General features: G+C 40.9%; 2 protein-coding genes and 1 pseudogene across 2 annotated transcripts; 1 reads left to right on the top strand and 2 right to left on the bottom strand.

Annotated features, from left to right (window-relative positions):
• Window positions 1–179: 179 nt before the first annotated feature.
• LOC128779591 (uncharacterized) lies at window positions 180–364 on the bottom strand. The gene has a single exon (XM_071219821.1). It carries the CDS (start codon window positions 362–364, stop codon window positions 266–268), a length of 99 nt encoding a protein of 32 aa, XP_071075922.1. The 3' UTR covers window positions 180–265.
• Window positions 180–5,983, bottom strand: ZBED6 (zinc finger BED-type containing 6). Its single transcript, XM_045182265.3, has one exon. It carries the CDS (start codon window positions 4,955–4,957, stop codon window positions 2,015–2,017), a length of 2,943 nt encoding a protein of 980 aa, XP_045038200.2. The 5' UTR covers window positions 4,958–5,983; the 3' UTR covers window positions 180–2,014.
• A 6,828-nt stretch (window positions 5,984–12,811) lies between these two features.
• On the top strand, window positions 12,812–13,817 carry LOC128779760 (glyceraldehyde-3-phosphate dehydrogenase-like; annotated as a pseudogene).
• Window positions 13,818–14,268: the final 451 nt, after the last annotated feature.

Consider the following 14,268-nt stretch of genomic DNA (forward strand, 5'->3'; position numbering starts at 1 on the left):
ACACACACACACACACACACACAAATGTGTAGAAATAAAACATTTGGTTAAGTTTTCCCTTTTAAAATACACTACAAAAAACTTTAGATTTGGGTTCATTATAAAAGTAGTGAACTTACTCTTTTACCAAAGTATTACAAAGCATATTAGTATGTTACACAAAATTTTGCCCAGCCCACAAAATAAAAGATGAAGGGAAATCCTTACACATATATCAATGTGTATAAATACGGATGTAAGTATACCATTATCATCTTTTTCATCTTCAGGGAGTGTTTAACCAAAAAAGATAGAAACGTATAGTTACAGAGTAACTACAGAGTGGTGCAGCAAGCTGTAGAAGGCAGAGCAGCATTATAGCCATACTGAACTGGCACTGTCAAAACACAGAAAGCTTCTATTAAGGGAAGATTTTTTTTTTCTGTTACAGTAACACCAGTGTCAACTGGCATGAAATTCAATATTGGCCCTGCGAAGGCTTGCTTATGCAGCCTAGTTTCAAATTCTTTACTACTGATGGCTACAACTAAAGACGTTGTAATTAATTATCCATTTACTCCAGTTAGTAAAAGGGTAAACTTTTGAAGTTAAAATTTCATTCCACAATGGTACATTTACCATTAAAAAAAAAAAAAAAACCGATTTGATACATAGAAATGAACTCTAAATTTTGAAACCAGCCCAGTAACAAAGCAATTTTGATGCTCATGTAATAGATACTACATTACTTCTAGGCTAAATCTTGCCAAATACTATCCAAGACAAAACTAAAATCAAAACTTAAAAAAAGTGGACACCTTTTACTCACACTTAATACTAGTCAATTTTCCAGGATATTTTTGGGCAGGGAATATCCCCAAATCTAAAATGAAAAAAAGGAAAAATTGGGATCTTACATTAGTTATTCAGTCTGAAACTTTTAATAGACTTTTATTAAAAGTCATCATTTTCTGGCCTCCCACTCAATCACAGAAACATACTTTGGGAGTGGAAAGGGACCTTAAAAATCACTGAGATCAATTCTTTCATTTTACCAGTAAGGAAATGATTCCTAACACATGAAAATATTGATTGCTTATTTTTAGTTAAGAATAGAGGTCAAAACAATTTCACAGTTAAGAATACTTTTTATGGATAACTCAGTATACTTTTTAAAGCATTTAAGATAACTTAATATCAGAAAAACATTCTTTGGAAAATGGATACTAGGTTTGTCAAAGTATGCTCATGGATGGGACTTTTATTTTAATTCCCATTCAAGCTTTTTCAATTTTGTGAACTTTTTACTATGCCATTTACCCCATAATTAGGCAAAAGTACCTATACAATCTGTTTTTACACTGTTTTATAAAGAATAAAATAGGTAATTCAAAGATTAAAAATAATTTTCCTTATTGTTTTCTAATGTTTCTTTTATTTATATAGATCCAATCCTATAAATGGTAACTCAATATGTTGAAATTATTAAGCTGACCAGTATGAGGAGGCAATTAGAAATTTCCAAATGTAAAACAATTCTGTGAGTTTTGTTTCTGCCAAGCAGTAAGGACGAATACGATCTTTAAAGAAATAGAAAAATGGGGGCAGGGGTAGGAGTATCAGCGTAGTATGCTTCCCCCCCCCCCCCCCTCAATATCATTGATTTCAGAGCAATCAGACTTTCCATGTTGGGAGAAGTTTTTACTTAAAACCAATTAGTAGTTCAGTTTACCAGTCAGAAATAGCCCAAGGACTTTCAATGCTGCACTATATTTTTTTAATTAAAAAATCTTTTTCTCACATGGTATAAACAATTTCAAGTGACAGCTACATTGAGTTAGTACTGTGAAATCATTAAAGCTAATCTTCACTTTATCAACATTACCTCTGAGGAAGTTTCGGCCTTTTTTGTGTTTTCAGGTTTCCCCAGATTCATGTATAAAGAATATTAATTAGTTAACTATATGTAACAACTATAGCAATTAGAATACAGTAACAGAAGTTGCCCATTTTAAATGGAGAAAGGAAAAAGAAATTAAGATAGTATTTCTTTTTCATTGCTTTGAACAACTTCATTCTCTGGATCCCAGCTCAGAAGCAATGTAGAATAATCATATTTAACATTTTTCAAGTTCATTTTCAGAAACATCAGCTGTTCTATATTGTCAAAGTCCAGATTCATGATCTGTTTTGGACGAAAGTGGCTATTTGCAGTAAAGATACATTCAGATTGCCAACTACACATAGGGCAGCTTAGATACTGAATGGCAACTTGGGTCAAAGCTGGCCATATGTTCACCTTCCTCTGCCAATAAATCAAAGGGTCATCACCTTCTGAGATCTCCGAATACCTCTCTTTGAAATACTCATCCACTACTGCTACAGCAGAAGGAAACATGAAACTTTTGCCTCCAACACTAACATTATCTGCAGCTGAGTTATCGATGGACCCTGAACTGGAGGTGCCTTCTCTTGTAGATGAAGTAAATGAATCATTTTCTATGATAGCTGAGGGACCAGAAGCTTCTGAAGTTGGAATATGGCACACCTCTGGTGAAGATTCCATATAATTACAAACTTCTTCTGCAAGGATCTGCTTATAAGTTTCTAAATTAGCACCTTGAGGGAAAAAGTCTTCCAAACTATTTTTAAAACATGGATCTAACAAAGCAGCCAAGATACAGGGCTTAGATTTGAGCATGGCACTTAGTAGGGTGTCAGTTTCAAGTTTCAGAGATAAACTGTCCACCAGATTGAGGGCCTGTGTAATACCTCTAACTTGAAAATCTTCTCTAAGTTTCTGCAGGGAAAGGAGTAGATGATGGATTATGGGTAGCACCTGATTCAATCCTGTGGTCTTTACACTCACTTTCTGCGTGGCCTCTTCAAATGGTTTGAGAATATCACAAACATAAGTCATTAGAGTCCACTGAAGAGAGGTGAGTACAACACCACTGGCTCTACCAAGACTATGGTGAACTGAGTAGCAATGCTCCAAGAGCCATTTTAACATATAAAAGGTAGAAATCCAATGGCCAGTTTCATCCTGCTTCAAATTCTTCCATGGAAGTTGGCGTTCATTTTGGAACTCTTGCAGTATCTGACGAGCCTTGACTGAATGACTAAAATGATGACAGGTTTTCCTAGCTGCCACTAACATATTTTCAATGCTTTTGTGCTCACAGAAGAAATCCTGAATAACTATATTTAAACAATGCAGGAAGCATGGTACATGGGTAAAACCACCATCTTTGATTGCATGTACCACAGTAGAGGAATTGTCCGAAACAATGAAGCTGGGAATGAGGAAATTAGGAGAAAGCCACAGACCAATCTGGTCATTTAATTCTTGTAAAATGTTGGTTACCAAACAGTCTTTGGCCAAACCTGTTACACAAAGCACTGCCCATTTTCTAAAACTGGGGATCCAGCCATTATTGGAAGAAGGTACAGTGTCCAAGGAGACCCAGTGTACAGTCACAATGAAATAGTCAGTGGATGGGTCATGGGTCCATATATCCACAGTTAGGTGGATCTTTTGGCTTTGAACATTCTCCAAAGTTAAGAAAATTTTTTCTCTGACCGAATCGTATAATTGAGGTACAGCCTTAGTGAAGAAGTAAGTCTCAGATGGTAACCTATAGTCAGGGGCCACAATCTGCATGAATCTCTGAAAGGCTGGGGTTGAGAAGTAGTTGTAAGGATGCATATCCTCCACAATCATTTGAATAATCGCCTGACTTATTTGACTGGAGGCTGACTTTTCACAGAATGTTGTTTCTCTTTCCTGGGCATGCATCAGAGCATTTTGCTCTGCAACAGGAATAGGACTCTCAGATCTCCTATTTTCTACCTCCAACACAGGAGGTTCATCTGAATCAGAGTCACTAAGGTCTTTGGCTGTTAAATCTTGGCTGCCTGTAGACTTCTCTCCATGCAAAGTATCGCTCAAGGGATTTCTCTCAGTCTCAGCCTCATCTAATCCATTTCCAACTGCACCACTGTCTTTATTGGCAACAGCCCAGTGGATAGGATGTGTGGCCTGTAGGTGTCGTTGAAGTGTTGAAGTTCCTAGGTGAGAACCTGGCCTGCCCCGGCTCACACTTCTTTTACATATATTACACACAGCTCTTGAGATGTGCTGAGGATCAGTATAAAAAAAATTCCAAACTGCAGATGTCTTGGCTCTTGTTCCAGGAATTAAGGCATGCTTGACAATGTTACTTTTGATGAGAAATCTCCCCCTTTCTGCCCTCAGGGCATCAGATACTGATTTATCTCGTTTCTTACCCACTCTATTATCATCTAATGGATCAGTAGAAATATATTCAAAGCTCCCATTGCTTCCAGCAGAAGAGGGAGATAAAGGTACATCTAAAGTGAAATCCTCCTCCCCACCAGTGACCCCAAATTTGTTGGCCCTTGTCCAGTGAGGTGAATGCCTTGCCTGCAGATGTCGTTGAAGGGTTGATGTACCAAGATGACTGCCTGGTTTACCCCTGCTAACGCTTTTTTCACAGAGGTTACAAATAGCCCGCCAGGTATACTGGGGATCCACGTGAAAGAAGTGCCACACAATGGAGGTCTTGGCTCTAGTACTAGGTAAGTAGATCTGTTTTTCTATGTTGCTCTCAAAAAGACGTTCTTCATCCTGCTCAGGGGCACTGGAAGCTAACAAAGCAGGGGTATCTGCAACAGGCCTCCCAGATCCCAAATCCTTACTAAACTTTTTCACAAGGATCAATTTCTTTCGTCGCCTTTTCCCCTTTAGTCGCAAACCCTTCTTTCTTTTCTTTTTAGCAGGCAATTTTGCCTCTTTATCCATTCCTTCTGCCACCATCTTTCTCTCTACCATATCTTCTTTATCTGTATTAGAATTAATAGGAACACAGCCCAGAATCCCAGCACCACTAAAAGTGCTGCATCTTCTGCCAGGAGAGAGTGAGGAAACTGGTACACTTAGGGTACATATACTCATTCTCTTTATGTCCCCCAAATTTGTACCAGAATCTGTTAGCAGGCTTATTACTCAAGCAGAAATACAGCTGTTCCTCACTACTTGCATTACCTATTCTCCAATTTCTATGGGGAATCAAATTCCCTTTGGACCAATGACTTCCAAGCCAGGTTATTTTTGGAGGAAAAGTGACAGCAATAGAAAACATTCCCAAAATCTTTTTCAGAGGGCTTTAAGATCCCTTCCAATTTTCTGAGTTCTGAATTCAAACTGTCCAATCTCCTCATGTTACAGAAAAAAGAACCGAGACCCATTTTCCCAGAGTCATAAAGTTGCTCAGTACCAGCTAGATGCCAGGTTTTCCAAAGCCCTCGTTCATGTTCTTTCTGCTTCATCAAGAACTGTATCTGCTTGAAATGCCTTCGGTTTTTAAAATATGTGTTTTTATGATGTCTCACAATAGCAACATCAATTTCCATTAACTCTGAAATTATTTTCAGGACATTTCATTTAAACAAAAACATAGTGCATCATTTCAACACTGATCATTTAGGACTGTGAATTGCCAGTACAACCCAAAAAGTCAATTCTGGACCGCTAAATCGGACTCCACATACTGGTCATTAACAACAAATTCTAGTTGACCCCTCTCAGCTCTAACTAAAAGCAACAGTTTTTAAAAATGTGGGTGGCTAAAAAAGTGCTTTATGAGTGAAATTAAAATCAAAATCACAAGACGCATTTTTTAATTTACTGTTTGTATCGAGAATTAATCCAAGTTTAGTTTTCAGACACTTTTAGACTCGAGAAGCTTTACAGCCTGTAAATGAGTTAACTCATAAGTTGGACAGTATATGAACAGCAAAAACTGAAATGAGCTTTAAACCACTTCCATTCCTTCTCAGTTGATCCCTCCCCTTCCCCCAATACCTACATACATTTACCCTAAAAAGCATCGCTATCACTATTTCCACAGCCTCTCAAGGTCCAGAACCAAGGCCTGGAAGATGTCAATGATACGGGCCTTCCCCATAGGAATCCGCACCGATTACGGGAGTTTAGGGGGTGTTCTTCATTACGGTTTCATCAATCCCACAAGGAGAACAGAAGTGTCCCTGTTGCTCTTGACTCCGATGCTGAGGGCTGGGGATGGGAGTATAATTAAGGAAGGGAAGGGGTGTAGGATACCGGAATATGGTAGGTAGCTTTCTGCATGTGGAGTTTGAGAAAACCTCCAAAGTAGTGGGACCCTGGAGAGGAATGAGAGTATGTAAATTCAGCTCCTGGCACTCACGTTAATTTAAGCGGGGGGGGGGGGGGGGGGGTCGCTAACCTAGGGAAGCTGTGGCCCCGAAGAAAGCGGCCTAGTGTCAGTTCTGGCTCCGGGAGTCGAAGAGCAAGCCGGCTTGCTGGAGCTGCTCTGGGCTCCTAGTTTCGCCAACACCGGATGTGGGGGAGGGGAGGGAGGTTGGCTGGGAAGGGAGCAGGCGCGGTGGGGGTGGGGTGAGGTGGGCTGTGGTGGAGGTGGGGTGGACGGGAACACTGCGCGTCCGGGGCTCCCCGCCCGCCCCGATGAGGGCAGCGGCTAGAGTGGGGGGAGGGTAAGAGAGGGGTTGTCGTTACGGCGGGGTCGAAGGACCCGCTGTGACTTCCCGGGCTAGGCAGCGACCCAGGGGCGAGGGGAGGCCGCAGCCACTCCCCTCGCCCGCTCTCCAACCTCCCGGTCCCAAGCCACCCGGGAATCAAAAAACGGGTCTAGTTACCAGAGAACAGAAACTTTACCGAACCGAGGACACTCTCCCCGAGTCCCGCTTGCACCACGTCTTTCTTCTTTCTTAGCCGTTAGCCTGCGCCGTCCTCACAGCCACAACAGCAGCAGAAATCCGAGAATGCCAGCGTCAAAGATGGCGCCCGGCTACAAGCTCAGCTCTAAGACCGGGCGGTAAAAGTGCCAGCACGACGCAATCGCAAGGATTCTGGGAGACGTAGTTCCCTTATGAGGTGATGCTAAGATGGCGGCCCTGGTCACAGTGTCACGTGAGACGGGAGTTGCTCGGCAACCCGGGCCCTTCCTTTCCAAGGAATGAGTTTTTTAAAGGTAACGGTTTTATTGGAACCATCTTTGATTTTTTAAAGGTTTTTTTTTTGTTTAAATCAAATGAGGTAGTAAGCAAGAAAGCCGGGAGAACTGACTGTCAGAAAGTAGGTGCTCAGTTTTTTTCTTACCGAAAGTGTTTGCTTAATCGTCCCAAATATGTGGACATCTAATTTAGAAATAAACTACTTTTCCCATTCAATGTTGATGGATTTGTGCATTTATTTTTACTTGAATAAGGGAAGTTAGGCTTTGGGGGAGTTGTAGTTCTTAAAACAAATTTTTGTATTGGAAAAAACAATTCATGCTCACCAAAAAGTTCGTGAGGGCTGGTGGATAAAAAGGAAGAATTTTGATTTGAGCTTTGAAATTTGATTTGAACTGATGAGCTTTGACCTCCTCAATTATTAACGTTAGCCTGTATTTTGCCATTTGAATGTAAGTGATACCTATGAGTGTTTTTTTTAAATGTAAGTAATGCAGATACATAGTAGAAAGTTTAAATCTCTATTAATCTCATTTCCGAGAAATAATCTCTCATTAACTTAACATATATATTTTCTAACTGTTTTGTAGTCAAATATACTTAAATAGATTACACTGGTAAATTAGGAGCCTAAAATTCCCAGAGTTGGAGGCTCAACAGAACTTGCTTAGGCGGCAACATTTTACTGAACTCGAAAGGACACAGTTCTGCTACTAAGAAAGAATACACTTGATGGGACTCCAGGTACCTTTCATTTGCTCTTGGACTTTTTCTGCCACTTACCAGCTTGGTGAAGGAGTCTAGCCAGCCCACACCGGGTCCTGAGTCTCCTCACACTTGGGCTTTTATCTTCTTTCAACGAAAGAAGTCACAGCATTGGAATTCTAGACTCAGTTCCTACCTTACATGACAATACTCTGTGGTTGCCATGTCAACCGGACCTGACCGGCAGGCTCCTGGTGACCAGTTTCTGTCTGTGCCACACCACCTCTATTTTTTCAGTTTAACACAAAGCTTCCCAAACAGTTGAAGGGGTTTCCAGCCTAGAGCTTTCCAAGCTGCAGTCTCACTGGTATGCTATATATAGTTATATCATATTTCACCAAATCTAAGGTGGTGTAAATGTATCTTATTTCACAGACTTCTGAAAGAAAACAAAACCCTGCAACTGAACTCTGACAGGCCATTGATCAGAAATGGTAGCTTTGGAAAGGATGTACATCTTAGAATGAATGAAATATAGTTTCCATTAGTTTCTCCCAAGGGGGAAAAGAAAAATAATAGAGTCAAATGGATATTGAAGAGGAGAGAAGTTAAAAGCCTGGGCTATTTAAAAGAGGGAGAACTAGTCAGGTGATCCTCTGAAGGCCAGGGTACAGTCCACATGAGGATTCTCCCCTCTCCCTAAAATACACAAACAATTCTCAGGGGGTGGATGTGGGCTTGCACCTTGTATGTTATGAGGGGGTAAAGTATCTTTCCGGGTCAAGGGCAGAGCTTCCTCTTACTCAAACCCCACTTTGAATACAAATTAATTTCAAACAATCTCTAGACCTCTTCAGTAATTAATTGACAAAAGATTTTAGATTAGTATGACAGCAAAGGTTTTATAGACCCCGCTAGAAAAAGAATGCGCAATTATTTGGACAGAATTGATTCAAAAGTACTAGGAAAGAAAATCACGATGAATTACACATTAAAAAACACAACTTTGCACCACATACATTACAAACTTAAAAAAGTCATAATGTTTTTACTAATAAATTTATAATACACTTTTCTATATTAGCTGCATATGCTTTGATTGCTTATTCATATGATAATTTTATAATACTTTCTATAAAGAGAATAAAAAATATATCATTCTTTCCTCTGGCATCTTTAATAAAAACAATTTTATCAATGATACTTTAGAAAAGTTTCAACTTCACAATTTATTAGTAATGTCTTAAAAATTATAGAATTATTGCCAAATTTAGGGAAACCTATCAAGTTTCATACATATGTAAGCACTAGGACATTGTTGAATTATTATTGAATTATTGAATATATTCTTGGCCAGGAGAGAACTGCCATTTTTACTATATGTGTTAGTTATCTATTGCTATATAATACCCCCAAATTTAATGGCATAAAACAATAAACCATTTTTATCCCACAGTTTCTGTGGAACAGGAATTCAGGAGCAGTTTAGCTGGTGGTTCTGGCTCATGGTCTTTTATGAGGTTATAATCAAGTTGTTGGCCGGGTCTGTAAGTCATCTGAAGGCTTGATTGGAGCTAGAGGATCGCTTTCCAAGTTCAGTCCAACAGCTATTAACAAGGGACATCAGTTTCTCTCCAGGTGGACCTTTCCCTGGGGCTGCTCAGGATGTGAGCAGTTAGCTGAATTCTTCCAGAACTAGAGAGAGGGAGTGAGAGAGAGAGAAAGAAGGAAAAAAAGAGAGACTCCAAGACGTGCAATATGTTTTATGATCTAGCTTTGAAAGTGACATACACCATCACTTATTCCAAATTCTGTTACACAGATCAACCCTGACATAATGTGGGAGGGACTAAGGAGACATAGATCATTGAGGCCTATTTTGGATGCTTGCTACCATACTAGGGGTTAGTAATAACTGAGTCCTCCACTTAAAATTTTATATATGTGCCCTGGCTGGTGTGGCTAAGTGGATTGAGTGCCAGCCTGTGAACCAAAGGGTCATTGGTTCAATTCCCAGTGAGGGCACATGCCTGGGTTCTGGGCCAGGTCCCCACTAGATGGCACCCTAGAGGTAACCACACTTCCATGTTTCTGTCCCTCTCTTTCTCCCTTCCCTCTATGTAAAAATAAATAAATCTTTTTAAAAAATTTTATACATGTGATAATTGGAAGAATTTTCCACAAACTAGCTTCTGGCTCCAAACATTTCAAACCTGGTTTCTTCTCCACGATATACATCCCACTTATATCAAGATATGACCTCTGGCCCTACAACTTTGGGTCATAATACCAGATGAGTGCACCCAACAGGTAATAGAGATATTCTTTTTTTTTAATTTAAAATTTAAAACAATTGATTTGAGAGAGAGAGAGAGAGAAAGGAAGGGAGAGAGGATACATCACGTTGTTGTTCCACTTATTCATGTGTTCATTGGTTGTTTCTTGTATGTGCCCTGACTGGGGATCAAATCTGCAACCTTGGTGTATGGGGATGATGCTCTAACCAACTGAGCTCCTCAGCCAGGGCCAATAGGGGTATTCTTGAAAGCCATTTCTATACCTGCATGTCCAGCATTAACAACTATAATGAAAATGACTGTAGGCCTTGGCCAGCTGGCTCAGTTGGTTAGAGCATCATCCTGATATGCCCAAGGTTGCAGGTGTGCTCTCAAATGAGGGCACTTACAACAATCAGCCAATTAATGCACAAATACTGTATTTTTCAGACTATAAGATACACCTAGGTTTTAGAGGAGGAAAATAGGGGAAAAAAACCCACTCCACCCCCCACCCCCCCAGCGAGCCAGGTAAGCTACATTTGGACTATAAGGCACACCCCCATTTTCCTTCCAAATTTGGGGTGTGTGTCTTATAGTCCGAAAAATATGGAAAGTGGAAAAACAAAGCGATGTTTCTCTCTCTCTCTCACATCAATAAAAAAAGTTGATTGTGAATAGCATAAATTTAACTCAATAATTGCATCCCAACTCAATTTCCTCTTAGATCCCCAAAATGCCCAACAAGTAGAAGATACTGGAGAGAGTACGTGAAAAAACAAAAACAAACACACGACTCTTAAGCATTCGTTATTAAAATATCTTTTGCAAGTTTTATAGTGACCACGTGAACACACTACTATAGCCCTGCCCAGAGTCTTGAAGAAAGCTTCTGTAAGTAAGGGGCCCTGAAGGTTGAGCTTAATTAGCTTCATGGTAAATCCGTATCTCTTCACTAGCGGTACTGTTGTGACTGTGGAGTCATATGATCTGGATTCGAATCCTAACCTATCCCTCACTCTGAAGCTCCAGCCAACTCTGTGTGTTCCACAGGTTGGGAGTAGCCTCAGTTTGTACTTTCTCACATTAGAAAATAGTGTGGAAAAGTAACTGCCACATGAGTAGATAGTCCCTTCTCCAACTCACTGTCCATCACTGCTATCCATCATCCTTCCTCTTTTTCTTTCTGCCTTTGGATCTCAGCTGTCCAATAAGAGTGAGGAAACTGGGACCAACAGAGTCTTCCAGCAAGAAGCTTTGTATGGGAGTCACAAACACCTACTAACTACAAGGGATAAATTCCAAGCTTCTTGTTCTAGCTGCAGGACCTGGGCTGGTATTGCTGAAGTCAACCTTCCTGAGGCTGCCTGTCTACTCCCAGTGCTTTCTTAGGCTATTTGATTTCCTCACATAGAATATTTTTCTTCATATTTCATTTTGGAATGAGCTAACTGTACTTTTGTTGGGTGATAGGTTAGCTAAGAAAAGGCAGACTAGGTTTTCATGATCAACATCATCATCATTTACCTTACACTAAATATTCTCTGTTTAGGTCATTGTGCTAGGCATTGTGGGGATTCTCAAATAGGCATGATATGTGGAACTTTTCTGGAAGACATGATACATATAAAGATAAATAGCCACCAGCTAGTGTACACCAAGTGTCCAGCCATAGTTTAGACCTGGGGTTACAAACTCAAATGCTTACATGAGCCAGGCACATGTGTATGGTGAGCCAGGTGTAAGAATAAAACTTGAGTGCATGCCCTACCTATAGGGCCAGCTGTTATCAACTGCAGCCCACTCTTGCTGGGAGGGAATGTAGACTGAGTGTTAATACATCTTCCAATTTTTCAAGAGAAACTATAAATTCAGAGGTTTTTTTAATGAGCAAATTTCTGATTTGTAACTTTGGAAGCTAACCGAAAACAAGCCTTAAAAAATCACCATGTAGGCTGGCCTGCAACCTCCACTTTAGGTCCAGGAGAGTTAGAAAGGAAGAGGCAGCCATAGAAAAGTGCAGTTGTAGGAAATACAGTACTTTTTGAAGGGAGGGAGACTTAAATTGACCTCAAGTAGAACAGAGGTGAAAGGCTAAGTGAACATAAGGAAAAAAGCTATGTTAGGGAGACCCCCAAAGGAGTGAGGAGAGGAATTCAACTAGGGAAGGGTCCACAAGTTATGGAAAGAATATACATCATAAAAGTGGATTGGAGCAAGATTCTGGAGGACCTTGAATGTTAGGAAGGCATTTGAATAATATTTCAGGGACAATAAGGATTCCTTGAAGGCTTTGAAATAGGACAAAAAGGTAGAGGATGTGCCATTTGCAAAGTGGTGTGTCAGAAAGGCTAAACTAGAGGTAATGTTGAGCAGGAGTGATCACAGGAAAGAGTCAATGGAAGCATCAAAGCATGGTCCCTTCTGGATCCTGCCTATTATCCCTGTGGCTCTTGTATTTTTAACTTGTCTGTCTCTGGTTGTTTTTCAAAGCCTAGTAACATACGTGACTCCACCAACCCTCCCCCCACCCTTGCTACTATCAATTAAAAGAAAAGGTGGGGGAAACATTCTCAATTCCTTGTTTCCCACCCAATTTCCCAATTTATCTTCATTGCCAAGTAAGTTCTTTGACTACTTTGTTACCTCACGTGTACTCTTCAATGTATTTCATTTGGATTTATGTCCTCATGGCTTCTCTGAAATTACTGTGGTAGGGACATTAGTTTTAAATTGGATAGATTGGCTCTCTGCTCCTCCTATTCACCAGACAGCCGTATCTTCCTGTATAATGCCATCTACAGCCCTGAGACATGAGGGTGGAAGTCAAAGTGAATGGATTTGGCTGTATTGGGTGCCTGGTCAACAGAGCTGCTTTTAATTCTGGCAGAGTGGATATTGTCACTCTCATTGACCACTTCACTGACTTCAACGACATGGTGTGCATGTTCCAGTATGATTCTACTCATGGCAAATTGAAAGGCACAGTCAAGGCTGAGTATGGGAAGATTGTCAGCAATGGAAAGTCCGTCTCTGTTTACCAGGAACTAGATCCCACCAACATCAAATGGGGAGATGCTGGGGCCGAATATGTTGTGGAGTCCACTAGTGTCTTCACTACCATGGAGAGACTGGGGCTCACTTGAAATGTGAAGCTAAGAGGGTCATCATCTCTGCCCCTTATACAGATGCCCCCATGTTTGAGATGGGTGTGAACCATGACAAATATGACATCTCCCTCAAGATTGTCAGCAATGCCTCCTGCACCAGCCAAGGTCATCCATGACAACATAGTCACTGAGGAGGGACTCATAACCATAGTCCAGCCATCACTGCCAACCAGGAGACTGTGGATGGCCCTGCTGGGAAGCTGTGGCATGATAGCCGATGGACTGCTCAGAACACCATCCCTGCTTCTACTGGTGCTGCCAAGACTGTGTGCGAGGTCATCCCAGAGCTAAATGGGAAGCTCACTAGCAGGGCCTTCGGTGTCCCCACCCACAATGTATTAGTTGTGGATCTGAACTGCCACCTGGAGAAAGCTGCCAAATATACTGACATTAAGAATGTGGTGAAGCAGGCATCAGAGGGCCCCTCAAGGGCATCCTGGGCTATACTGAGGACCAGGTAGTCTCCTGAGACTTTAGCAGTGACACCCACTCCTCTACCTTTAATGCTGGAGCTGGCATCACCCTCAATGACAACTTTGTCAAGCTCGTTTCCTGGTATGATAATGAATTTAGCTATAGCAACAGGGGGGTGGACCTTATGGACCCCATGGCCTCCAAGGAGAGCCTCCTGGACCAACAGCCCCAGTGAGAGGAAAGGAGACCCTCAACTTCTGGGGAGTCCTTGCCCCAAATCAATCCCCAACACACTGAGAATCTCCTGAGCTCCACAGTGTTCAACTCAGACCTCCTGAAGAAAAGGAGAGGTTTAGGGAGCCCTACCTTGTCATGCACCATCAATAAAGTTCACTGTACCCAACCAAAAATAAAAATAAATAAAAATAAATTAGATCCTATTCAGTGCATATTTTCCTTATTATTATTATCCAGCATTTATCAATACTTTATTATGTGCCAGGCTTTGTGCTAATAGCTTTATGTACATTATCCAATTGAATCCTCACAGTAACTCTATTAGATAATATTATTAACCTCTTTTTACAAATGCTTGTAAAGTTCTAGTGATGTGCCCAAGGTGTCATTGGTGAAAGTGACAAAATCAGGATTCACACCCAGGTCTGTGCAATCCCAAGTCATGATGC

Source organism: Desmodus rotundus, chromosome 12 (genome assembly GCF_022682495.2).
Source record: "Desmodus rotundus isolate HL8 chromosome 12, HLdesRot8A.1, whole genome shotgun sequence".
Classification (NCBI taxonomy): Eukaryota; Metazoa; Chordata; class Mammalia; order Chiroptera; family Phyllostomidae; genus Desmodus; species Desmodus rotundus.